Consider the following 25,438-nt stretch of genomic DNA (forward strand, 5'->3'; position numbering starts at 1 on the left):
GACTCTTCATAGCAGAGGGGTCAGAAACCAGGGGACAGAGATTTAAAGTAAATTGGTATATTGTTGTCACATGCACCGAGGTACAGTGAAAGACTTTGTTTTGCATGCCATCCATACAGATCATTTCATCACATCAGTGCATTGAGGTAGTACAAGGGAAAACAATAACAGGATGCAGAATAAAGTGTCACAGATACAGAGAAAGTGCAGTGCAGCTAGACAATAAGGTGCAAGGTCATAACAAACTAGATTGTGAGGTCAAGAGTCCATCTTGTACTAGGGAACCGTTCAGTAGTCTTATAACAGCAGGATAGAAGCTGTCCTTGAGCCTGGTGGTACGTGCTTTCAGGCTTTTGTATCTTCTGCCCAATGGGAGGGGGGAGAAGAGAGAATGTCCGGGGTGGGAGGGGTCTTTGATTATGTTGGCTGCTTTACCGAGGCAGTGAGAAGTGTAGACAGAGTTCATGGAGGGGAGACTGGTTTCTGTGATGTGCTGGGCTGTGTCCACAACTCTCTGCAGTTTCTTGAGGTCCCGGGCAGAGCAGTTGCTGTACCAAGCCGTGCTGCATCTAGATAGGATGCTTTCTATGGGGCAGCTATAAAAATTGGTGAGGGTCATTGCGGACATGCCAAATTTCTTTAGCCTCCTGAGGAAGCAGAGGCGCTGGTGAGCTTTCTTGGCCATGGCTTCTACGTGGTTGGACCAGGACAGGCTATTGGTGATGTTCACTCTTAGGAACCTGAAGCTCTCAACCCTCTCGACCTCAGCACCATTGATGTAGACAGGAGCATGTGCACTGCCCCCCTTCCTGAAGTGAATGACCAGTTCTTTTGTTTGCTGACATTGTGGGAAAGGTTGTTGTCATGACACCATTCCACTAAGCTCTCCATCTCCTTCCTGTACTCTGACTCATCATTATTTGAGATACGGCCTATTTTAGTGGTATTATCTGCAAACTGGTAGATGGAGTTAGAGCAGAATCTGGCCACACAGTCGTGAGTGTATAGGGAGTAGAGTAGAGGGCTGAGGACACAGCCTTGTGGGGCACCAGTGTTGAGAATAATCGTGCTGGAGGTATTGCTGCCTATCCTCACTGATTGCGGTCTGTTGGTCAGAAAGTCAAGGATCCAGTTGCAGAGGGAGGTGTTGAGTCCCAGGTCTCGGAGTTTGGTGATGAGTTTACTTGGAATTATAGTATTGAAGGCAGAGCTGTAGTCAATAAACTGTAGTCTAACGTATGTGTCTTTACTGTCCAGATGCTCCGGAGATGAGTGCAGGGCCAGGGAGATGGCTCTGCCTTGGACCTGTTTCGGCGGTAGGCTGGAAATACTTGGTAGAAGGATTAGGGGAGAGTAGAGAGGACAAAATTCCCTTCCCCCCACTCCCACCAACCAGAGGGGGTGGAGGTCTGGAACTCACTGCCTGAGGGGGTGGGAGAGGAAGAAACCCCTATCATGTATAAACAGTATTTGAGTGTGTACTTAAAGGGCTACAGACCCAGTGCTGGAAAGTGGGATTAAAACTCACCACCCAGGACATGCCCTCTTCTCGTTACTACCATCGGGGAGGAGGTACAGGAGCCTGAAGACCCACACTCAGTGATTCAGAAACAGCTTCTTCCCCTCCGCCATCAGATTTCTGAACGGTCCATGAACCCATGAACACTCCCTCGTTATTCCTCTTTTGCACTATTTATTTATTTTTGTAACATATAGTAATTTTTATGTCTTTATGTCTTGCACTGTACTGCGGCCGCAACACAACACAGTTCACGACATGTGTCAGTGATAATAAACCTGATTCTGATTCTGAAGACGGGGAGCTCTCTTTTTTTATTGACTAGCATGGACTTGATGGGCCAAACGAACTCCTTTTGTCTTATGAATTTTCTCAGATTCTCTGGCTGATGCCACTGATGTAGCCAATCATCCTGGAGATACCTCACTGTCAGCAGATTCCCATGGCTTGTTCCCTCCAGACAGGTTCAGCTGAAACTCAGCAGAGCCACCAGCAGGAGCTGGGTGATACTGCAGCTCCAGTGAAACAATCAGTCGACACTTACACACCTTGGGCCTTCTGTGATCTCTTTACAACAACTCAAGAGCTTTTCAAGTCCAGTCGCAATTATAAGGAGCATCACAGCCAATTTGCACCATACCAAGCTCCCCAACAACTTGGTCATTTGTTTTTGTCATATTGATTGCATAAAAATACCACCAGGAAATAGAGAATTGCTCTGCTTCACTACTGGCTAAACAGATGAAACATTTTCATCTGAAGGATGGCATCTTCTGAGAGTGTGGCTCCCTCAGTACTGCCCCTCCGACAAAATGATACTCCCTCATTCATGCCCCTCCCGTGGACCAACCCTCCCTCAGTACTGCCTCTCCCACAGTGCGGTGTTCCTTAAGACCATTAGACCATAAGATGTAGGAGCAGAATTAGGCCATTCGGCCCATCAAGTCTGCTCCATTCAATCATGGCTGATTTTTTTTAACCCCGTTCTCCTGCCGTCTCCCCGTAACCCTTAACCCCCTTACCGATCAAGAACCTGTCAATCTCTGCCTTAAATACACCCAATGACTTGGCCTCTACAGCTCGCTGCGGCAACGGATTCCACAGATTCACCACCCTCTGCCTTATCTCAGTTTTAAAGGGATGTCCCTTTATTCTGTGCCCTCAGATCCGAGACTCTCCCACTACTGGAAACATCCTCTCCATGTCTGCTCTCTCCAGGCCTTTCAGTATCTGGGAGGTTTCAATGTGATCCCCCCTCATCCTTCTGAACTCCATCGAGTACAGGCCCAGAGGCATCAAACGCTCCTCATAGGTTAAGCCTTTCATTGGCACTTTTCCCTCAGCACCGTCCCTCTTACAGTGCAGTCCTCCCTCAGCACCACCCTTCCTACTACGCATGCTCCCTCAGTGCTGTCCCTCTAACTGGGTGGTGCTCCCTTAGTGCCACACTCAATTGTCAGCCTAAATCCATGTGCTTATGCCTCTAGAATCAGGTTTGTCCCCAGAAACTGCTTGAGGGCAGTGTACGTGTGCAGTTAACAAGCTGTGAGAAACACTCTTATGTTTAATTGAGGGTGTTGTTTTTGGTGCTCCAGAGTAACACAATTCATCCCACTCTCCCAACTCAAACTTGTATTGTGGGTTTAATCAAAGTCTACATGGTCAGGTCAATGAACAGAAAGAAAGATGTGCCATTTATATCCACTACCTATACACATGAATTAACCCACAGTCACTTGCTCTGGGAACTGGGATTCACAGTTTGTAAGCAAGTGTACAAAGCCAACAGTTTTTGGTGATATTGGCAGCAGGTTGTGTTCTCCACCACTCAGTGAATTGTGTCTCTGTGTAGTCCCTTGTCCTCTGATGCTGTTGTGCTCCCTCACAGTGGTTTCAGTGCTGTGTGTATCAGCCCTGAACCCCTCACTTGACTCAGACTGCAGTGAATCCTGACCAAAACTAAAAGTGATTGCTGGCTGTTAGTGATAGTTTACACAATGAGGGGAAGGGACATGCTGGTAACATTAGATCTGGAAGGAAGCAAAGCAGCTCGAGTAGCACAGAAATGGTGCCGTGGGCTGGCTGGGCCAAATGATGGTCTCTGTGTTGAATTCTCTGAATTTTATTGAATGGCAATAAGAACATGTTATCTCCCTTCCCCTCTTGAATTTACATTCACTCTCAGGCAAGGGTTTCTCAGAGGTTTGCTCAATACATTCAGAATACTTTCCCTGTGATCACCCGGAGGGAAATGCCCCTCCGCTGTGGGCACACATGACTATCCGTCGTGTCTTTGAACAGCCGTGGTTCACGGACCCAGTTCTGATGAGGGGTCTTTGACCTGAAACATTAACTGTTTCACTTTCCACAGGTGCTGGGTTTTCCAGCGTTTTCTGTTTTTATTTCGGATTCCAGCATTTGCAGATTTTTTGACTCTCTCAATAGTTGTGGGATTTGGAGACACGAGAGACTACAGATGTTGGAATCTGGAGCAAAGAAAAACAAACTACTGGAGAACTCAGGAGGTCGGGCAGAGGGATGGTCAACATCTCATGTCGAGATCCTGCATCGGAGTGTGGGATTGGGTGGGCTGGAAAGACCATCAACAACAGAGGTCCATGAGCAGACGGCAGGGTCTGGGGTGGATGAGCCCCCATGAGGGAAGGTTGAGGGAACAGACGACAAAGTTCACAGGATCAGAGCAAGTCCACAAAGCAGCAGCCAGATGGTCCTTAGGGTCAGGGAAGGTGAGGTGTGGGACAGGGCCTGAGTCTGTGTACAATGTGCAACAGCGCCCTGGTTTTATTTCCAGTGGCTGGTGGAAGAGCAGTAACTGAGCCCACACCACCTGCTTTACACTGTCACCATTGTCAACATAATCCCCAGAGTGCTCAACATACCATAAAAAAAGACCGAAAGAGCCACCTTCAGAATACTGCATCAATTGTCTACTGATACTTTTGGAAGCTGGAGATTAAATTTCAGTCTTTTACTTACTCCCTAGTGTCAATTTAAAAAGAAGTGGGCCTACCATTGTCTTAATAAAATGAGAGCTGAGCTGTGACAGGTGAGGAATAAGTGCTGGAATTACATTGATGGATGACTGCTGAAAGGCTTTGGGACCTCGCCACTGATGAGTGTGTCACACTTCACTGGCAGGATGCTATCCCTCTTCTATATTACCTTCATTTCATGCGAATTTTTGTGTTGAACACCCATGGAAAACAAGTGCTGGGCAAAGGGACGTGTTTCTGCCTTGAGGTGGAAAGGTTTGCCCTGGGTAGCATGTGTTAACTGAGCAGCACGGTGCTTGAATTCAATGAAAGCGAATTTCAGAAACAGAGGTCAATGCACAGACTCTGCTCTGTTGTCCAGTCAGTGCATGCAATGAAGGATAAATTGATATACTTACCTCTGCCCCCCACCCCCCGCCCCCACTACTCCCCAGTATCTGTCTGTCTGCTGCTCCATCACGGAAACATGCAGCTCCCAGCAGCAGACAACGGCCGCACTGTTCTAAGGGAGCCGCCTGTCATTTACCAGGGCCATTTCAGAACACAGGATGTTTCAGTTGGTGGAAGTGGGGAGTCGGGCCGTCATGGTGGCCAAATGAAGGGACAGACTGCATGGGGAGGGGCAAGCCACCTCACTGAGGCTTATGGTTAAAGCCCCCTGAAGTCCGATCACAGTGGGTTTTGATGAGGAAACAAGAGTGTGGGGTGGGGTGGGCCCAACCAAGTTCATTCAGGTTCGACCAGATATGTCACCAGCAGCTGTACTGGTTTCACCTCAGGAATTACGGGCAGGGCTGTCACTTGGTGAGCTTAGGTGGACTCACACAGCCTAAGCACGTGATGCCAGTACTGCAGAAAGGTCACCAAAAACCATAGAACCATAGAACCATAGAACAATACAGCAGAAAACAGGCCCTTCGGCCCACCACGTTGTGCCGTCCATCAAACCACCCTCACGCTGCCTAACCCCTTCCTCCCGCATATCCCCCCATCCCACACTCCTCCATATGCCTATCCAACAAGCTCTTCAACCTGTCCAATGTATCTGCCTCCACCACCACCCCAGGCAGTGCATTCCATGCACCAACCACTCTCTGGGTGAAAAACCTCCCCCTGACATCTCCCCTGAACCTCCCACCCATAACCTTAAAGCCATGCCCTCTCGTCTTGAGCATTGGTGCCCTGGGAAGGAGGCGCTGACTGTCTACTCTATCTATTCCTCTCAATATTTTATATACCTCTATCATGTCTCCTCTCATCCTCCTCCTTTCCAGTGAATAAAGCCCTAGCACCTTAAGCCTCTCCTCATATTCAATACTCTCTAAACCAGGCAGCATCCTGGTAAATCTCTTCTGCACCCTCTCCAATGCCTCCACATCCTTCCTATAATGAGGTGACCAGAACTGAACACAGTACTGTAAGTGTGGCCTAAATAGAGTTTTGTAAAGCTGCATCATCACCTCGCGGCTCTTAAACTCAATCCCGCGATTTATGAAAGCCAACATCCCATTGGCCTTCTTAACTGCTCTATCCACCTGTGAGGCAACTTTCAATGAACTGTGAATATGAACCCCCAGATCCCTCTGCTCCTCCACACTGCCAAGTACCTTGCCATTTACCCAGTACTCTGCCCTTCCAAAGTGTACCACCTCACACTTCTCCGGATTGAACTCCATCTGCCACTTGTCAGCCCAGCTCTGCATCCTATCAATATCCCTCTGTAAGCTCTGACAGCCCTCCACACTATCCACAACACCGCCAATCTTAGTGTCGTCCGCAAACTTACTAACCCAGCCCTCTACCCCCTCATCTAAGTCATCTATAAATATCACAAAAAGAACCGATCCCTGCGGGACACCACTAGTCACTGCCCTCCAATCCGAGGGCACTCCTTGCACCACAACCCTCTGCTTTCTACATGCAAGCCAATTCCTAATCCACACAGCCAAGCTTCCTTGGATCCCTTGGCCTCTGACCTTCTGAAGAAGCCTACCATGAGGAACCTTATCAAACGCCTTACTAAAATCCATGTAAACCACATCCACCACACTGCCCTCATCAATCTTCCTGGTCACCTCCTCAAAGAACTCTATCAGGCTTGTGAGGCAAGATCTTCCTTTCACAAAGCCATGCTGGCTGTCCCTAATCAGTCCATGATTCTCTAGGTGTTCATAGATCCTATCCCTTAGAATCCTTTCTAACAGCTTACCCACCACAGACATGAGACTCACCGGTCTATAATTCCCTGGCCTATCCCTATTACCTTTTTTGAACAAGGGGACGACACTCGCAACCCTCCGATCCTCCGGCACCATCCCCGTGGACAACGAGGACTCAAGGATCCTTACTCAAAGACACTGGCTTTGTCAAACTGGACTAAGTGTTGAATGGAGCAGGACTGCAGTCTGACGCAGTATGGAGAGGAACTCCACGAATGTTGAACAATATTCAACTCTGATCATGTGAGAGAAGCAAACTTCTTGTGATGTTCCAATTCTGGTCAATAAAAAACACAGGTTAAATACAGGATAAAGCTCCCTCTGCACTGTCCCATCACACACTCCCGGGGTCAGACACAGGGTGAAGCTCCCTCCACACCGTCCCATCACATACTCCCGGGGTCAGACATAGAGTGAAGCTCCCTCCACGCTGTCCCGTCACACACTCCCGGGGTCAGACACAGGGTGAATCTCCCTCTACACCGTCCCATCACACACTCCCGGGGCAGAAACAGCTCTGCTCATTCAGTGTGCCAAGCTGCGGCAGTCAGTGGGTCACTGGCTGGGGCTGGAGGCTGATTTTTCTGTTGAAAGAGAAGAGGAAAGAATTTACTCTTGGAAAAGAAGAAAATTATTTGCTTAAAAAGTTTGGTGCTGGTTATAAGAACAATGCCAGGGAGGCAGAAGAGGCTGGAATATCTTGAGAGTGGAGCTGCCTGTTCAACAGGGAAGATGAAGTGTTTTCCATCCTTCACAGTGGCTAAACTCCCTCCCCACCCACTCGCTTGGCCCGGTGCACTGGGGGTGCCGGCTGAAGAAGGTCTCAGTCTTTGCACTTTCAGCTGACTGAACATAGAAAGGCCACAATACAGAATGAGGCCATTCATCCCAATGTATCCATACCAGCTCTCTATCACACCACCTCTCCGGTTACACCCACCAGCACATTGTTCTTCATCATGTTGAAGGCCACAGTGGGAGCTGCCTCCACAACACCAGCAGACAGTGCACTCCAGCTTCCAACCACACGCTACGTCAAAACAATCTTTCATGTCACTCTTACTTCTCTTCCCTGTGACCTCTGGTCCTTGACCCCTCCACCATGGGAACAACTTCCCACTGCCCTCTCTGTCCACACCCCTCCACCACTTTATACATCTGTCAGATCTCCCTCAACCTTCTCTTCACAAACACCCCCACTAATCTGTCCTCAGAACTGCCGTCCTCATCCCAGGAGCCATTGTTGTAAATCTTTCCTGGATTCTCTCCAACACATCTATGTCCTTCCCATAACAATTTTGTAAAGGGTTAGCTTCCCTGCTCTTGTACTTTATGCCTCTTTAGACTAAGCCCAGACATGTTTGCTTTACTGCTCTGCCACCTTTGTTGGTCTGGGCCAGGTTGGTCCACCCCTGCAGCCATTTTAGAACAGAGTCCTTTAACCTATCTGACTGCTTTTCCTCATTCTTCCCACCAACATGCATCACCTCACACTTCTCCGCATTGAACTTCATCTGCCACCTCTTTGCCCATTCTGCCAGCCTCTTTATATCTTGCTGCAGACTTTACTCAATTCACAATTCTGCCAAGTTTGTATCATCCACAAATTTCGAAAGCGTGACTGCATCCCCAAGTTCACTCATTGAGATCAATCCAAAAAAGCCCAAGTTGTCTCATTAATGTTGATCAAAAAAAGCAATGGTCTGAATACCCAACACTAGGGGATGCAACTGTTCACTCCCCCCAACCCCCGCCCCCTGCCTGCCCCCCCCCCCCCGTCCAAAAATCAACCATTTACCACAACCTACCATTGTTACTGGTTGCATTTCAGCTTCACACTCCTGGCCTTTGGGCATTTACTGGTGACATTATTTCACCCTATTACAGATGCTCCCTTTTGCTCCATCACTTCCTCTGCAACCTAGACTGATTTATTCCCTCTTGGTCTCAGTTTTGATGTAAGGCCTTTGACATGAAACATGAACTGATTCTCCTTCCACAGATGCTGCCTGACCTGACCTGCCAAGTTTTTCCAGCGTTTTCTGTTTTAATTTTAGACAAAGAGTAAAGCTCCCTCCTTTCTGTCCCATCACACACTCCCTGCACAGGGACAACACATGTTATATAAAAAGAATGTCTATAGAGTAAAAGCTCCCTCTACATGGTCCAAGCAAAGGATCCCTGGAGAACAAATACAGAAAGTATCTGTGGAGAGAGAATCAGAATGCTTCAGGTTGAAGACCCTTTGTCAGAATCCTGGGGGAATATCTACTTTGCATTGTGCACCCATGTACACTGGAACTGGATTGACATTACACAGTCATTTTATATAAAGCCCCTATAGAATGAGGCAGAGGGGAGTCTCCTTTCCATCTGTCAGCCCAAGAGCTAAAAGGATAGCAGATGATGAGGTAATTAAGAGTCTGTTGTACATTAAAATCATTTGAGTTCTGATGTAATGTTTGTAAATTGGAATCTAATGCAACCAAGCTCCAAGCCTCTGTATATTCTATCCTGCACTCAGACAGCTGTGGAAGCTTCCAACATGTCAAGCAAGCCATTAGTTCCTTGTAATGCCAGACGCAGTAAAGTATGAAATGTTGAAATTAACTGATGCAGCCATTGGGATCAAACCTGTGTCACTCTCTCTGCCTGTGAGAGCAGCTCAGGAGACGGCTGCATGCCTGTACTCTTCTCCTTCCTAAACATCCCACAGATCATTTCTTTTTATTGCTCATCTCACTATCTGATATCAATTGGACTTTGTATTTAGTTTCTACTGGCTACATCTTACAGTATTTACAATACTGCTTTGCTGTCATGTATATGTCTAGTTCCAAGGATGGGTAAGTATTGCCTACGCAGCAACATTATCCCCCTGTCGTCCACACCCCTCTCACACGTAACCCCATGACATGCTTTTGCCAGCATTTTATGTCATATTTCTAACATCTGGTCTCCCCACTTTGTGAAGAGATTTATCCAAATTCATCTGCCAACTTCCCATACCTCATACATCGAGGCTGGTCTCTAACTCTCTGTGCAATGAACTCAAATATCCTTGATTGAATTTGAAAATTCTCCATGGCTTCACTCTTCCTCTGTCACTTGCCCAAGATCTTCGTCCTCCCAACTGGAGGCTCTTGTGCATCTTTCCTCGCCCCCACCAATTCTGGCAGAATTGTCACCTATCTCATTGTATCTATCAGCTATTCCCTCACTGAATATCTCCATCAAGCTCTCTCTCTCTCCACTTAAGTACTTCCTCAGATCTAACATATTACATCATCCTTTTAACCATCTCCTGGCTCCTTGATCCTATTGCCCAGTTTCTCTCTGCCTCAGACACTATGTACAGGGACTGGTTTGTAACATCTTATGTTGAGGAATCTGGGCGAAGGGTCATGCCATATAATGAAGGTCAGAAGAGGAGATAAGCAAGCCCCATCATGCTGTTACTTGAATGGCTTTCAAAATGTATAGATTGTAGGGTGGAGCAAGAATTTGGGAAGGAACATGGTCCACGTGGCTGTCAACGTGGGAAAGTTGTTAGAGCATGTGACTGTAACAAAGCAGGTGATCAGCCATAGATGCTGTCTTTAAACAAGGGTGCTTATCTGCATTTGGAAAGCAGAGGAGGACTGTGGCTGAGGGGATGGAACAACTATTGGTCTATGTTGGTTAGAACAGTAATTAAGTGACCAGGAGGCAAGAGGAGTGGAAGAATTTAGAATCAAGAATATCTTCCGAAACGGAAACCCTCCCCTACCCATCCACAGTATTCCTACCAAACACGTACCGGTATAGCAAGGTTAGACACAGTGTAAGAACATAGGAAAATAGGAGCAGGAGTAGGCCACTCGGCCCCTCAAACCTGCCCTGTCATTCAATGTGATCGTGGCTGAACTGCCCCAGGACTCATCTCCTGTTCTAGTTTCCCATCGCCTCATTTCTCTGACTTTTCAAAAATACACCTCCCTCCTCTTAAATACACCCAATGAAGCAGTCTCCTCAACCGTCGGGAGTGAGGATCCTGGAGATTCAGCCACCCCTGTTAGAAGGTCTACACACTTCAGTTTTAAATGACCACCCCCTAAACTTGCATGTCCTCTTGTTTAAGACCTTCCCATTAGTGGAAACATCCTGCCCTGTCCTGCCCTGAGGGATCTGACATGTTTCAGTCAAATCACCCCTCATCCTTTTAAACTGCAAAATGCTTTTACACTGTCCCATCACAAACCTACAGGCACAGCAACACATATTGGGTAGAGTAAAGCTCCCTGACAGACGCTGCCAGGGCATGGACAGCATGGATTGGGTATGGAGTAAGCCTCCCTCTCCGAGGACAGGGGCAGCACAAGACAGGTAGAGATCATAGACATGAAAAATCCAGTAAGTGTGGCATTTGGTGTTTGAAGCAGGAGGACAAGAGTTTCTGGAGCCTGGTCAGTCAGTATCCTCACCCCCCCTGGACAGTTCTGGACAATAGGCCAGGGAGAAGGCATAGGGGTTGGGGGTGGTGGTTCTGGCATACGCATTCACAGGCTGTCGTTGTTAACTTGCGTCCCCTTGTCCATCAGCACAGAGCAGTGTGTGGGGTGAGTGGGAACAGAAGAAATAGAACCAGGAGTAGAACATTGGGCCCCATGCACCCACTCCCCCACTCAACGGCTGACTTCCTACCTCAGCACCACTCTCTCTACACTAACCTCATGTCCCTTATTACCTAATTTTCCAAAATCTATCAACATCTATCTTGAATATACTTATTGACAGAGCCTCCACAGTCATCATGGGTAGAGAATTTCAGATTCACTACCCCCTGGTGAAGACATCTCTCCTCCTCTCTGTCCTGAATGGCCAACCCATCATTCTGAGACTGTGCCCCCTGGTTCTCTACATCCCAGCCAGGGTAGACATCATGTCTGCATCTATCCTGCAAGCCCGATAAGAAATGTGTATGATCACTTCACATTCTTCCACAAAGTAGGTAGGTAGGTAGGCAGTGGTGCTCCGGTTTCCTCCCACATTCCAAAGACGTACGGGTTAGGAAGTTGTGGGCATGCTATGTTGGTGCCGGAAGCGTGGCGACACTTGTGGGCTGCCCCCAGGACACTCTACGCAAAAGGTGCATCTCACTGTGTGCTTCGATGTACATGTGACTAATAAAGAGATCTTATCTTATCTTATCGTATCTTATCTTATCTTATCTGTGCACAGTATTCAGTTGCATTCTCACCAGGACCCCATGTAACTGGAGGAAGATGGCTTAACTCTTGTCATCAGAAGCAGAAATGCTGGAAACACTCAGCAGCTCAGGCAGAGTCTGTGGAAAGAGCAATAACTAACATTTCAGGTCGGAGACCTTTTGACATAGCCATATATCTCCTTCTTTGCTGTATTACCTACACATTACCTTTCAGTAATTCATGTATAAGGGTGTCTGGTCGCTCTGGGCACCAACACTTTTCGATCTTTCTCCATTACAAAATACTCTGCGTTTCTGTTCTGTCAGAGTGGATGAACTCACATTCTCCCACATGCTTTCCCATCTGCCATGTCCTTGCCCATTCACTTCACCTGTCTATATCCACCTGAAGCTGTTTAAGAAGGGAAGCAAGGACAAGCCAGGGAACTACAGGCCGGTCAGCCTGACATCAGTGGTGGGGAAGTTACTGGAGGGAATTCTGAGGGACAGGATCTACCAGCATTTGGATAGACAGTGTCTGATCAGGAGGAGTCAGCACGGCTTCGTGCGTGGAAAGTTGTGCTTAATAAACCTTTTAGAGTTTTGTTGAAGAGGTGACAAAAAAGATAGATGAGGGTGGGGCAGTGGATGTTGTCCGTTGGGACTTTAGCAAGACCTTCGACAAGGTCCCACATGATAGGCTGGTCTGGGAGGTTGGGTCGCATGGAATCCAGGGAGAGCAAGTTCAGTGGATTCAAAATTGACTCAGAGGTAGGAAGCAGAGGGTGGTGGTTGAAGGTTGTTTCTTGGAATGGAGACTGGTGACCAGTGGTGTGGCGCAGGAGTCGGTGTTGGGACCCTTGTTACTCGTTATTTATATCAATGATTTGGATGGGAATGCACAAGGCTTGATCAGTAAGTTTGCGGATGACACAAAATGAGGAGGTGTTGTTGATAGTGAAGCAGGTTATTGTAGATTACAGGGGATCTTGATCAGTTGGGGAAGTGGGCTGAGGAGCGGCAAATGGATTTATACAGAAGTGTGAGGTGATGCATTTTGGAAAGTTAAACCAGTGTAGGACTTGTACTGTGAACGGTAGGGCACTAGGGAGTGTAATGGAACAGAGGGACCTCGGAGTACAAGTGAATAGTTCGTTGAAAGTGGCGTCACAGGTAGACAGGGTGGTGAAACAGCACACTGGCCTTCATCTGTCAGGGCACTGAGTATAGGAGTTGGGACATTATGTTGCAGTTGTGCAAGTCGTTGGTGAGGCCGCACTTGGAGTACTGTGGACAGGTTTGGTCGCCCTGTTATAGGAAAGGCATGGTTAAACTGGAAAGAGCGCAGAGAAGATTTACGAGGATGTTGCCAGGACTCGAGGGCCTGAGTTATAGGGAGAGGTTGACCAGGCTGGGTCTTTATTCCTTGGAGCATAGGACACTGAGGGGTGATCTTATAGAAGTTTATAAAATCATGAGGGGCATAGGTAAGGTGGACGGTGACAGTCTTTTCCCCAGGGTAGGGGAGTCCAAAACTAGGGGGCATAGGTTTAGGGTGAGAGGGGAAAGATTTAAAAGGGACCTGAGGGGCAACTTTTTCACACAGAGGGTGGTGAGTGTATGGAACGAGCTGCCAGAGGAAGTGGGTGAGGCAGGTACAACAGTATCATTTAAGAAGCACTTGGATAGGTACATGGAGGGGCAGGACTTGGAGGGATATGGGCCAAACACAGGAAATTGGGACTAGCTGGGTGGGCACCATGGTCGTGATTGGGCTGAAGGGCCTGTATCTGTGCTGTATTGCTCTATAACCCTATGAAGCCTTTATCTACAGCCTCCTCATAACCCACACTGCCACCAGCTTTGTGTCATTAGCAGGCATGGATACATTGCACTTAGTTCTTCAACCAAATCCTTGTGACTGTGAATAGCTTGGGCCCAGCACCGATCTCCATGGCTCCCTCAACCCCCTCAAGGCACAGCCCCCCAACCCATAACTGAGCCATTTATTCTGTGTTTTCTGTCAGTTAACCAACCCTCCATTGATGCCGGTATATTACCTTCAATCCACGTGCTCTCGCTTTTCTCAGGGACCTCCTGTGTGGCACCTTAGCAAAGATCTCCCCTGAAAGTCCAATTGAACCACATCCTCTGGCTCCTCACATTCCAGTTACTCTCTCAAAATCCCTTAACAGCTTTACCATAGAACCGTAGAACCATAGAACAATGCAGCACAGTACAGGCCCTTCAGCCCACCACGTTGTGCTGACCTTTAAACCATGCCTAAGACTATCTAACCCCATAGTCTTGTGAACCATGATTTGCCTTTCATGAATCCATGTTGACCCTGCCCAGTCCCTTCCCACTTCCTCACTGACATCGTCCAACAATTCCCCTCTCACCATCCTGACAGGTCCCAGTTCTCTCTCCCTCCTTTCTTCAGCAGTCAGGTTACATTTGCTACCTTCCCATCTTTGGGAATGGTTTGGAGGTTTGGACAATGATAACTGGTGCACCTCTTCCAAAGCCTCGGGATCCGGGTGCTGGGGATTTATCACCTTTCAGTCCCATTGATTCCCCGATACCATTCTTCACTGGTGCTAATTTCATTCGGCTCCTGACGAGTGACACTCACTGCAAAGTTATCAGGAGTGCAGGGCCGGGGAGACTAAGATTGGAGCCGGCGGTCTGGATGCTGGAGAGGACGGGTGTGGGCTTCCTGAGCACCTAGAGGGCAAAGCTGAGATAACCAAGCTGCTTCTGTGCTGGGAGCTGAGCCCACAACAGTCTGGCTGTGGGTCACACAGTCACAGCACGGAAACAGGCCCTTCGGCCCAACTCATCCATGCCGACCAAGGTGCCCATCAAAGCCAGTCCCATTCACCTGCGTTTGGCCCATATCCCTCTAAACCTTTCCCATCCACGGACCTGTCCGAGTGTCCTTTAAATGTAGTTAATGTACCTGCCTCACCCACTCTGGTTAGACCACACTTAGAGTACTGGGTCCAGTTCTGGTCCCCTCATTATAGGAAGGATATGGAAGCATTGGAAAGGGTGCAGAGGAGATTTACCAGGATGCTGCCTGGTTTAGAGAGTATGGATTATGAGGAGAAACTAAGGGAGCTAGGGCTTTACTCTTTGGAGAGGAGGAGGATGATGGGGGGACATGATAGAGGTGTGTACAAAATATTAAGAGGAATAGATAGAGTGGACAGCCAGCGCCTCTTTCCCAGGGCACCAATGCTCAATACAAGAGGGCATGGCTTTAAACTAATGGGTGGGAAGTTCAAGGGAGATATCAGAGGAAGGTTTTTTTACCCAGAGAGTGGTTGGTGCATGGAATGCGCTGCCTGGGGTGGTGGTGGAGGCTGATACGTTGGTCAAATTCAAGAGATTGTTAGATAAGCATATGGAGGAATTTAAAATAGAGGGATATGTGGGAGGAAGGGGTTAGATAGTCTTAGGTGAGATTTAAAGGTTGGCACAACATTGTGGGCCGAAGGGCCTGTATTGTGCTGTACTGTTCTATGTTCTATCTACTTGCTCTGGCACCTCCTTCCATATACGGACCACCCTCTGGGTGAAAAAGTTGCCCCTCAGGTTCCTCTCACCTTAAACCTGTCCCCTCTGGTTCTTGATTCCCCAACCCTGGGGGAAAAGACTGAGCGCATTCACCCTATCGATGCCCCATGATTTTATACACCTCTGTAAGGTCACCCCTCAGTCTCCAACGCTCCAAGGAATAAAGTCCCTGCCTGCCTGATCTCTCTCCATAGTCAGTCCCTCGAGTCCCGGCAACCTACATGTAAATCTCCTCTGCGCTCTTTCCAGCTCAGTGGCATCTTTCCCGTCGCGGGGCGACCAGAACCGAGCACGATGTTACAAGTGCGGCCGCACTAGCGTCCTGTACAAGTGGGTGGGGGTTGAGACCAGGGTTGGTCGGGTGCGTTCAGGCATGTGGAAGGGACACAGTTTCATGGCTGGGGGTGCGGGGCCGGCGCGGGGTTGTCCCCTGCCCCGCTGAGCTGAGCCGCGGGCACACGGCCCGGTGCCCCCGCTGCCCTCCCAGCCGACGGACATGCAGCCTGCACGCTGCCGACCGCGTCCCCTCACGCGGTGTGTGCGGTTACCGACTGGGGTCAGGGCTAAAAGGTGGGAGGAAACGTTCACATTTCACCTGCTCTGCAGTTGCTGAAACCCAAGCCAAAGTAAACTGGCTCGGCGCTGGTGTTCAGTATAAAAGCGGCCAGGTATGGGAGGGGAGCATTGCGGGGACGCGCCCGCCGAGTGTGCACGGACGGGGACAGCCCGCGGGTCCGCACACTGGACACTGGACACTGGCCCCAGCGCTCACTGGCCCCAGTGCACCGCTGCAGCCCTGCGCCTGACCGCACGCACGGAGATCGCAGTAAGTTTGCAATCCCGGGTAAATAAGTGACTCCCGGCAGCGCGCAGTTTGTACCAGCTGATCGGGGGGGGGGGGCAGGTGGGTTGTGCGGGCGCTGTGGGAGTGACTCCCCCCCCCACCCCACCACCCCACCCCACCACCCCACCACCCCAGTGAAGCTCAGCGAGCTGCCGCTGTCCGCCAAACCTCCCAGCTCCTGGAGGTCCCCAGCGGGAGCTTCGCTGCAGTGCGGCGGCTCCTTCCATGAAGAACCTGCTCTGGTCTGCAGTCAGTGGGACAGGAATGGGCGAGGGGGTCGCGGTGGGTGCGCAGGGACCAGGCAGCGTCCGCGGAGAGAGAAATAGCTTGGTGGCCTTTCACCACCACAACTCCCGCCCGCTTCCGACCTTCAAACGTAGCTCTGTCCCTCTCCCCACAGATGCTGCCTGGCCCACTGAGTGTTCTCCACCATTTATTTCAGATTTCCAGCATCTGCAGGATTTTGGTTGGGGGTTAAAAAGTTTGAGTCGTCAGTCCGGTCAGGGCTGAGAGAAGCCGTCAAAGTGTTAAATATTACACAGAAGTGTTACTTAATGGTAGATATAAAGAAGGATGCTATGTTCTGTGTTTGTCATTATATTTGCAGAGTGCCACAGCGGGTAGTGCTGCTGCCTCACAGCCCCAGAGACCCAGGTTCAGTCCTGACCTCAGGTCCTGTCTGTGTGGAGTCTGCACTCTCTCCCTGTCATCACGTTCCCTCCCACATCCCAAAGACATGTGGGATCAGTGGGTTAACTGGCTGCTGGAAGTTGCCCCTAGAGTGTGGCTGAGGGGTAGAGACCCAGGGGGAGTGTGGGCAGATAGGTTACAGGGAGAATTAGTGGGGAATGGGACTGTTCTGTGAGGCAGCAGAGACCAGATGGGCCGACGTGGGTTGTAGTGAATCCTAACAGTGATGTACTGTGGGTGCCCCAGGGCAGAGAGTGCCTGCCTACCACAGTGACTGTGATGTGGGCTGCTGTGGTCATTGCATTGAAGCAACTGTTGGTTATAGAGCCTTCCGGCACAGAAACGGGATCTGCCGTCCATCCGGTTTACAATCACAAGGCCCATTGATACTCATCCCACTTCAACCTCCCCACATTCCCAATAACTCCCCCCAGATTCTCCCATTCACCAACACACTCGGGCCAGTTAACCCACCGACCTGCACATCTTTGGGATGTGGAAGGAAACCGGAGCACCCAGAGGAAACTCACCTGGTCACAGGGGGAGCGTGCAAACTCCACACAGACAGCACCTGAGGTCAGGATCAAACTGGTGTTGCTGGAGCTGGGAGACAGCAGCTCTTGTGTGAACCAGGACTGTGCTTACTGCAAGGCCACAGCTCACCTAAGCTCCACATTGGGACAACTCGCAATGGTCAACAGCTCCGCATGGGGAAATATTGGTGGCCTCACCTGTGGTACCAACCCAGAGTTCTGGACCATTGAACAAGCAGCCTGAGTTCATCCCACCCGGGGAATTTAAATTCAGTTAATTGGAAAATGATGTGAGGCATAGACAGGATAGACAGCCAGAGTCTTTTCCCAGGGTAGAAACATCAAACATTAGAGGGCACAGGGTTAAGGTGAGGGGGGAAAGTTTAAAGAGGATTTACAAAACAAGTTTTTTACACAGAGAGCGGTGGGTGCCTGGAACGGGCTGCCAGGGGTGCTGGTGGAGGCAGATGTGGTAGAAATATTTAAGAACATTTAGACAGACAATGAACCAGTGGGGAATTGAGGGATACAGACCATGTGCAGGCAGATGTGTAGTTTGAGCATCGTGGTTGGCCTTCTCCTGTGCTGCACTGCTCTGTGTTGTAAATCATCTGGAATCGGAACAGCTACTCCCAGGAATTGTGAATTGTTCGATAAAGGAAATCTGTTGTACTTGCCCAGATTGGCCTCTGTGTGACTCCAGCCCTATAACAGTGTGATGAACTCTGTAGGACATGTCAGGATGGGGCCAGGACACACCACACACACAAGTCGTTAATTAAGCACATTACAACTGCATGCACATGCAGAATTCTTGCACATTTAAAGTGCCCTTCCAAAAGCAGTCAAATTTAAACTTGGAAATCCATGTCTTTGGGATGTGGGAGGAAACCGGAGCACCCAGGGGGAAACCCATGCGGTTACAAGGAGAACATGCAAACTCCACACAGTGCCCGAGGTCGGGATTGAACTCAGGTCTCTGGAGCTGTGAGGCAGCAGCTCTACCCGCTGTAATGTACAGTACTTTGGTGTTGATGAGATGAGTCAGCAGGCCTGTGTTACTTCGTGCCTCAATGACATGGCTCGGAGTGTGGGCAGTTCTGGTGTCTCACCCACCCTGGAGGTTGAAGCCCCATTACATTTGGTCAGTGTCATCCTCAGACATTTCCTTATGAAGGTTTTGTGCTGGAAACTGTTACTGGGGCAAGGATAACTTGTCCCTGTGTGATTAATCACCACTCCCCTTGTCCGAGTTACCTGTCCACTGCTGCAGCACATCCAGAACTTGCGACCACCTTGTCTTATCGAGTAACCCTTCTGGTCCACTGTCTACGTGTCCATTCGCAGAACTGCCTGGCTCCTACGGAGGTGCCAGCTGTACAACAATGAATTATACAGCAAGACATTAATAAACTAAACCAGAACATTATCTTATACAATCCCTGGACTGGGTAGTTTGCCGCAGTGTTGAGGGGTGTAGAAGCTAACGTGGAATGTACTGTACACCCTGCGATCTCCCGGCTTCCAAGCGTCAGAAAGTCAAACTTGGACAAGAAAATCTGCAATTCTGAGAAGCACCAAAGGTCAAGTCATTGAGTTTGTGAGGGTGAAATGCAGTTGGGAGTGGGAATGGGGTTGGGGGCGGGTGGTGTTGAGCTGGTCAAAGTCACCACATCCCTTCATAACCCGATTGATATTGGCTCAATATACTGCCACTTACACTTCAGAAGGTGCTTCATTGGCTGAAAAGTGCTTTGTGCTGACATGAAAGGGACACACAGGGTGCTATAGAAATGCAGGTATTTCCTTATTGTCTTGAAAGCTAAGAGCTCCTGGATTACCTGATGATACCTGCCGTCATCCTTGATTTGACCAATGTCACCGTTCCCAATGTTTCACAGTATCATCTTTCTAGATCCTCTGGTTTAAGTAGAAAGGGCTCCAGCTTCCAATTACCTCTATCAGCCCTGGCTTATGGAAAGTTCCAGAAACTTCAGGCATCACCCTGCTCCCTTCTCCCTACGCTTCCTCAATCCTTGGTATTGTTCTTAATGTGCAGTGCCGGAAGAGTCCGATCATGCAACGATGTGAAAGGGCCCAGGAATAGATCACGTCTCTGCAGAATCTCCACTCTCTCACCACTGGGAGGTACGACAGCTCGTGACTCACTTTATACATCTGAATACAACACTGCACCAGCCTGGCTGTAAATTCCAACCTCACACTATCCCAGACAGTGGTTTATTAGTTCTTAGAGGGAAAGGGATGTGTCGTAGCAGACCTGATGACATTTCAATTATTGGATTAATCTGCTACACTTTTTAACATTTAGATTCGGATAAACTGAGGTAAAATAAAGCCAGCATAAAATTAATTGGTGATTGAAAGGCAGACACGGTGTGTGGGTCTTGGAGCTTCTGACATGGCTCCCGCCTTCAATGGTGTGGCCCTGACGAAGACATGACTGTTCACTCCACACCTAGTTCTTCCACTCCCCTCTTGCTGTAACCTTCACAAATGATTGTAATTCTTCAATATAGTTTAAAAAGGACCTAGAATTCACCCTTACCAGCCTTCTGACATGCAGACTAGCCATTAGGATAAGATTGGGGTCACATAATTTACACAGCGCAAGGGGTCTGTGCAGATGGTTAAACCCCACCAGCTTCCTCTCATACCTTTCCTTATTCTTTCCCCCTTGTGTGTTTCCCTTCAACATATCCCTGCTACTCCTCAACTCCCTATGGGAACACGTTCCAGATCCTCCCTGCTCTCTGGTCTCCTCCCGTAAGCAGAAGCATCTTCTGGATGTTACCTGCTACACAACCTTCCATCATTTTTAACCTCCTTTCATATTCTCTGTTCAGTCTTTCTTCAAAGCCATACGCTCTCGGCTCTGACAACACCCTTTCTTCTCTCAGAGCAGGGTGGTGAGTCTTTCGCAGTCTCTTCCTCAAAGGGGGGTGGGAGCAGAGTCTTTGAATATTTTTATGGGAGGGGTCGGTAGATAAGCAGGGAGGTGAAAGGTTAGAGTGGTAGGTGGGATCCGGAGGTCAGATCAGCCATGACCTTATGAAAGCAGCAGGGGCTCAGGACCTTACTCCTGCCCCTAACTCGTGCGTGTGTTCAAGAAGCAGGTCACCCACTGATCGATCTGTGGAGAAGGGGAGGTGGTGCAGTGTGGAGTCTGGCTGGCATGGTGGCAGGGTCAGGGATGGGGCTTTCATCCTGACCGTGACTGCTGTCACTCTCTCTCGGTATCCCCCAGTTGCTCCAGTTTTCTCCCACGTCCCAAAGACCTGCTGGTGGTTGCCTGCGGTAAACGAATCCTTAGTGTTAGTCAGTGGTGTTGATGAGCATGTGAGAGGGAGTAAGTCATAGAGCTACAGGGAAGGAGGCGAATGGGACGAGAGGGATTGCTCTGCTGGGAGTTAGTGTAGATACAATGGGCCAAAAGGCCTCTTGTGTTATAATAAATAACTAAGAATGACCCCAGGGGTAAGGATAATTTCAAACTTGTTCTGAGAATTGGAGAATGTTGGAGATAACTCACCCTGAGTTTGGTTTCATTGACGTACAAACATGCGAATTATAACCCTCAGTGATGCAAAGCGCATGAGGCTTCACATTCTGGCCCATCAGCAAAGCCCACAGTATAACCCTGGGTGGTGGACACATTGTGGTCATGGAAATAAGTTCTGATTTTTGGTGAAGGAAAATACTTCCTCCAAAAATTTAGGCCTTTGTAAAGGTCTTGGGTAAACCTGAAGAGTTAAGCAGAAGGAACAGGGGTGTGGGGACGAAGGGGCACATTCAGCCACACAACCTTGCTCCAACATTCAGTGAGATCGCAGCTGACCCTCTGCCTCAACTCTAGGTTCCACCCTGATCTCCCATTTTGATGATTCCTCCAGTGTCCAAAAGATTATTGAATATACCCAGCAACTCAACATCCACAATTCTCTGTGAAAGGGAATCCTGAATAACTAGTACAGAGAGAGTGCAGCACTGTTGGAGGAGCTGGCCACTATATGGCTTTGTGGGAGCTTGTTAAGTGGACATCGCCTGTCCCCTTCCCTGTAGTAACGTAGTGGCTGCACTTCAAAACCTGACAGTGAGGTGTTTGCTGATGTCCTGGTAACATGGAAAGCCCTTTTTCCATATGATAACTTTTTTACCTCTCTGCTTTATAGTTAAATACAAATTTAAGTTTATTTTATTGATCTTTAATTCCATTTAATCAAAATTGATTTACATTTCCACTTCCAAATTTGTGTTCAGAAGAGTGAGAGTGGTCTTGATAGAAGCAAGATCTCAAGGGGTCTTGACAGGGTGATGGGGAGATGATGTTTCCTTGTGGCAGAATCTCACATCTTGTTGTATTTGCATTGCAGGATTGAGTAAGATCAGAAGGGGTGAAAACCTTGGCCAAGGCTGTGTTCAGCATGGAATGATTGGCAGCCGTGTATCACTGAACCCTCTGCCACATTCAGTCTCCAGCACTGAGCGAGATGGCTTTTCCCAACTGCAAGTACGACCTGGAGCAGGAACACGTCCCACAGACAGGTACAACAGTTAATCACATGATGTTAAACATCTCTCGGAAATCTCTCTTGTCTTTTGTAAGGTAAAGAGAACAATCCAATGTTCTCCCAACTTTCCACTGACCTTTCCACCGGGGAGGTTCTGCTAAAACTTCTTCAGATGCTGGGATATTTCTTCAAGTGTGGAACCCAAAACAGGACACAGTCCTCCAGCTGAAGCCAGTGATTTATAAAGGCTCCTCAAATAATAAAGCTAAGAATCCTGTGTGCTCTTTAATAGCTGTCTCAACTTGCCCTGTCATCCCCAAGTGTCTGTGGATCTCTATTCCTACACTCTCCTTTAAAATTGCTTCATTTTGTCTTCCCTCAGTCTTCCTCTGAAACTTCTTTGTGTTAAACTGTGTCTGCTCTGAAATGATGCTCTATGTGTACAAGTGCAGGTTGTTAATGGATACGTAAAAGGGTAGTGGTCGCAATACCGAGTGCTGGGGAATACCACTGCACAGACTGAGTACAGCCATTCATTGCAATTGTCTCAACCTCCATCCCCTTATCAGAGGTAGGACCACTCCTCTGGAGCCACTTTGAGATTTCCCACCCCAGTTTGGAAGTGCAGGCAAGTTCTGCCAATATTCTTTCCTCAACCAACTCCACTTAACATAGATCAACTGGTCAAGGAGTTTCATGCAGTCTGTGAGATTTGGCTGTAAGCAAAGTGTCTGCTTCATTTGCCTACACAACAAGTCACCGCGTGTTGAAAACAACACATTGTAAGTGATGAGATGTGTTTAGGCAGCTTGGCAAAAGTGGTTGAGTTCAAATTTAGATCTTCAAATCTGTATGGAATCCTCCCTCATATAGGATGAATCATGTTCATATTAATAACTCCAAGGTGAATTTTCAGCAATTGAAATGTTCTTATATTATTGACAGACAAATGTTTCTTTAAAAGACAATGTTCCTGTCCTGTTCCACTCTTGACCACAGAGACACCTGCAGAATAAATCTCTTGAAATGTAACAGAGATGAATCATTGTGATGTATCTCCTGTTGAAGTGCTGTTTCTCAGGATGACACATTAGTAGCTCAGTTACCTGCACATTGATAGCCTCTTTTTGTTATGAGTGAGAAAGGGAGGTGGCCAGGGTAGCTCCCGGCCATCAATATGCAAATACAAGTTGTGTTGAGGCTTGTACATCCCACGGCATCAACAGAATTCACAGCAGGATCTGCCTCACCCGAACGGGAATCGTTCAATATTTTGTCCACATGGTTACGATGAACAGTTGGCACAAAGCCAAGAGCCTAATGTTTTTGACTCTCACTGGTGTCACGTTAAACACTCCACACTGCGCTCAACGTTGTTAATGGAGCAGGTTGTCTGAACTCGTTGACCTTTGACGGCCTTTGTGTGGAGATGCATTTCCTCCTTTACATCAATATCAGTGCTCAAAGTAAAAGTTAACGTCAGCAGAGTTACCATCAAGAAGCCATGGTCGTGCCCCCTGCCCTGCCCTGTATGTGCCTGGAGTACAGTGCGAACCAGTCCAATATATGCGACTCCAGATCTACAAAGTTCGCAGGCAGCAGAGGACAGGAACAGGACAGTCGCTGGTTTATTCTCGAGCATGTCCAGGATCAGAGTTTATGTTCAAACCTGACAGCCATTGTTACCCGTTTTCTCAGTCTAACACTGCTCATCCTTCCCTTCAGCTGTCTCCCAGCAATGTGCTTTGTGTAGTCTGCCTAAATCTGTCAAGTACCGATGAAGTGGTCCTCATTACACTGTCTGGCCCACAGAATACATCGCAATGCTCATCTTTATTAAGGCCATCAAAAGACTTACAGGTTATTTTCTACCTTTACCAAGTGAATTCACAATCCAAACTGCATCAATAGGGCAGGCATGGTAGTGCAGCGGTTAGCATAACACTATTACAGCGCCAGCGACCCGGGGTCAATTCCGGCTGCTGTCTGTAAGGAGTTTGTACGTTTTGTGTCTGTGTGGGTTTCCTCCGGGTGCTCCGGTTTCCTCCCACATTCCAAAGATGTACGGGTTAGGAAGTTGTGGGCATGATATGTTGGTGCTGGAAGCGTGGCGACACTTGCAGGCTGCCCCCAGAACACCCTCAGTAACACAAAAAGATGCATTTCATTGTGTGTTTCGATGTACATGTGACTAATAAATAAATATCTGTCTATCTACATCTAACTAACAAGAGTTTGCAATTAGCTATCAAAGGCCAAATAAAACCAAGTTGTACATTACACAAGCATTTCTAGTATCATTTATAAAGGAAGGAATAGAATTAAATGCAGAGAGCTGAATAGCAAAACACTCGGCTCTTAATGGGAGATAAACGAGTCCACAGATACTTCACAGAGGCAAAAATACATGCACTGCTTCCAGAGGAAATGTCATAGAGTAATGAAAAACTCAGTGATAGAGATGGGTTGAACGGAGAGAGGTGGGTTGAACGGAGAGAGATGGAGAGAGGTGGAGAGAGGTGGGTTGAACGGAGAGAGATGGAGAGAGGTGGAGAGAGGGACAGGCTCGAATGCTAGAGCTCAGGGCCTGGGCTGAGGGAGCTGGTTGGGAAGCTGGAATCGTGGGTGTGATGGAGGACGGGAAGGATTTGGAGGAGAGGGAAGCCCCAGCCATGGAGGGATTTCAACATCAGCACGAGAAACTTAAAGCTGAGCATTGGGAACTAACGGACAAAGTCCCAGCAGGGACAGGGGACGTCGGGGGACGGCTCGGTGAGCTGAAGTATGGGTGCTGCCCAGGAACCATCGGAACAGTCAGGTGTATGTCCTTAAATTGAGAGGGTAGTGAGCAACAAGTATCCCGCAGCAAAGGATAGCAAAACGCCAACGGTACCTGGAGAGGTGAGGATGTCAGTGTGTGCAGTCTGCAGTGTGCCCTTAATGCGTGTGTGCTGCTGCCCAAGGTGAGCAAGGCTGGCTTTCTCCTTCCCTGCCGCCAAGTGTAAGATGTGAATCCGAGCTGACAGACGCAGCGGTCAGTTCAGGCCCGTTCTGCTCCTCAGTCGGTGATTGGAGCCACAACGTGCACCGTGTACCACAGCAAGGCAGACCTTTGCTCCACTGCTTTTTTAAGGGAATATATTTTATCTTATGACACTAAAGGAGGCCATTCAGCCCGCCAGTTGCATGCTGGCTCCAAGGGGAACAGACCCATTAGTTCCATTGCTTTCTCTGCTTATCTCCTTGTTGTCCAGCAAGTTCTTTTCTCTCTCAGCATGCCCACCCACTTCCCTCTGATTCATTTTGCCATCATCTTA

At 48.5% G+C, this 25,438-nt stretch overlaps 1 protein-coding gene across 5 annotated transcripts in view; it reads left to right on the top strand.

Moving 5' to 3' along the window:
• Window positions 1–25,438, top strand: part of LOC127581276 (forkhead box protein N1-like) — an 88,447-nt gene that overhangs the window by 18,550 nt on the left and 44,459 nt on the right. For 4 of the 5 annotated variants that reach the window (XM_052035496.1, XM_052035501.1, XM_052035497.1 and 1 more), the window contains one exon: window positions 21,984–22,155. In XM_052035496.1, the coding sequence (XP_051891456.1) occupies window positions 22,101–22,155 (55 nt within the window). In that variant the 5' untranslated portion in view covers window positions 21,984–22,100. Of the gene's footprint in view, window positions 1–19,650; window positions 19,738–21,983; window positions 22,156–25,438 lie in introns of those variants that run through there. The other variant, XM_052035498.1, reaches the window with a different exon arrangement.

This window comes from Pristis pectinata, chromosome 21 (assembly GCF_009764475.1).
Source record: "Pristis pectinata isolate sPriPec2 chromosome 21, sPriPec2.1.pri, whole genome shotgun sequence".
NCBI classification, from domain to species: domain Eukaryota; kingdom Metazoa; phylum Chordata; class Chondrichthyes; order Rhinopristiformes; family Pristidae; genus Pristis; species Pristis pectinata.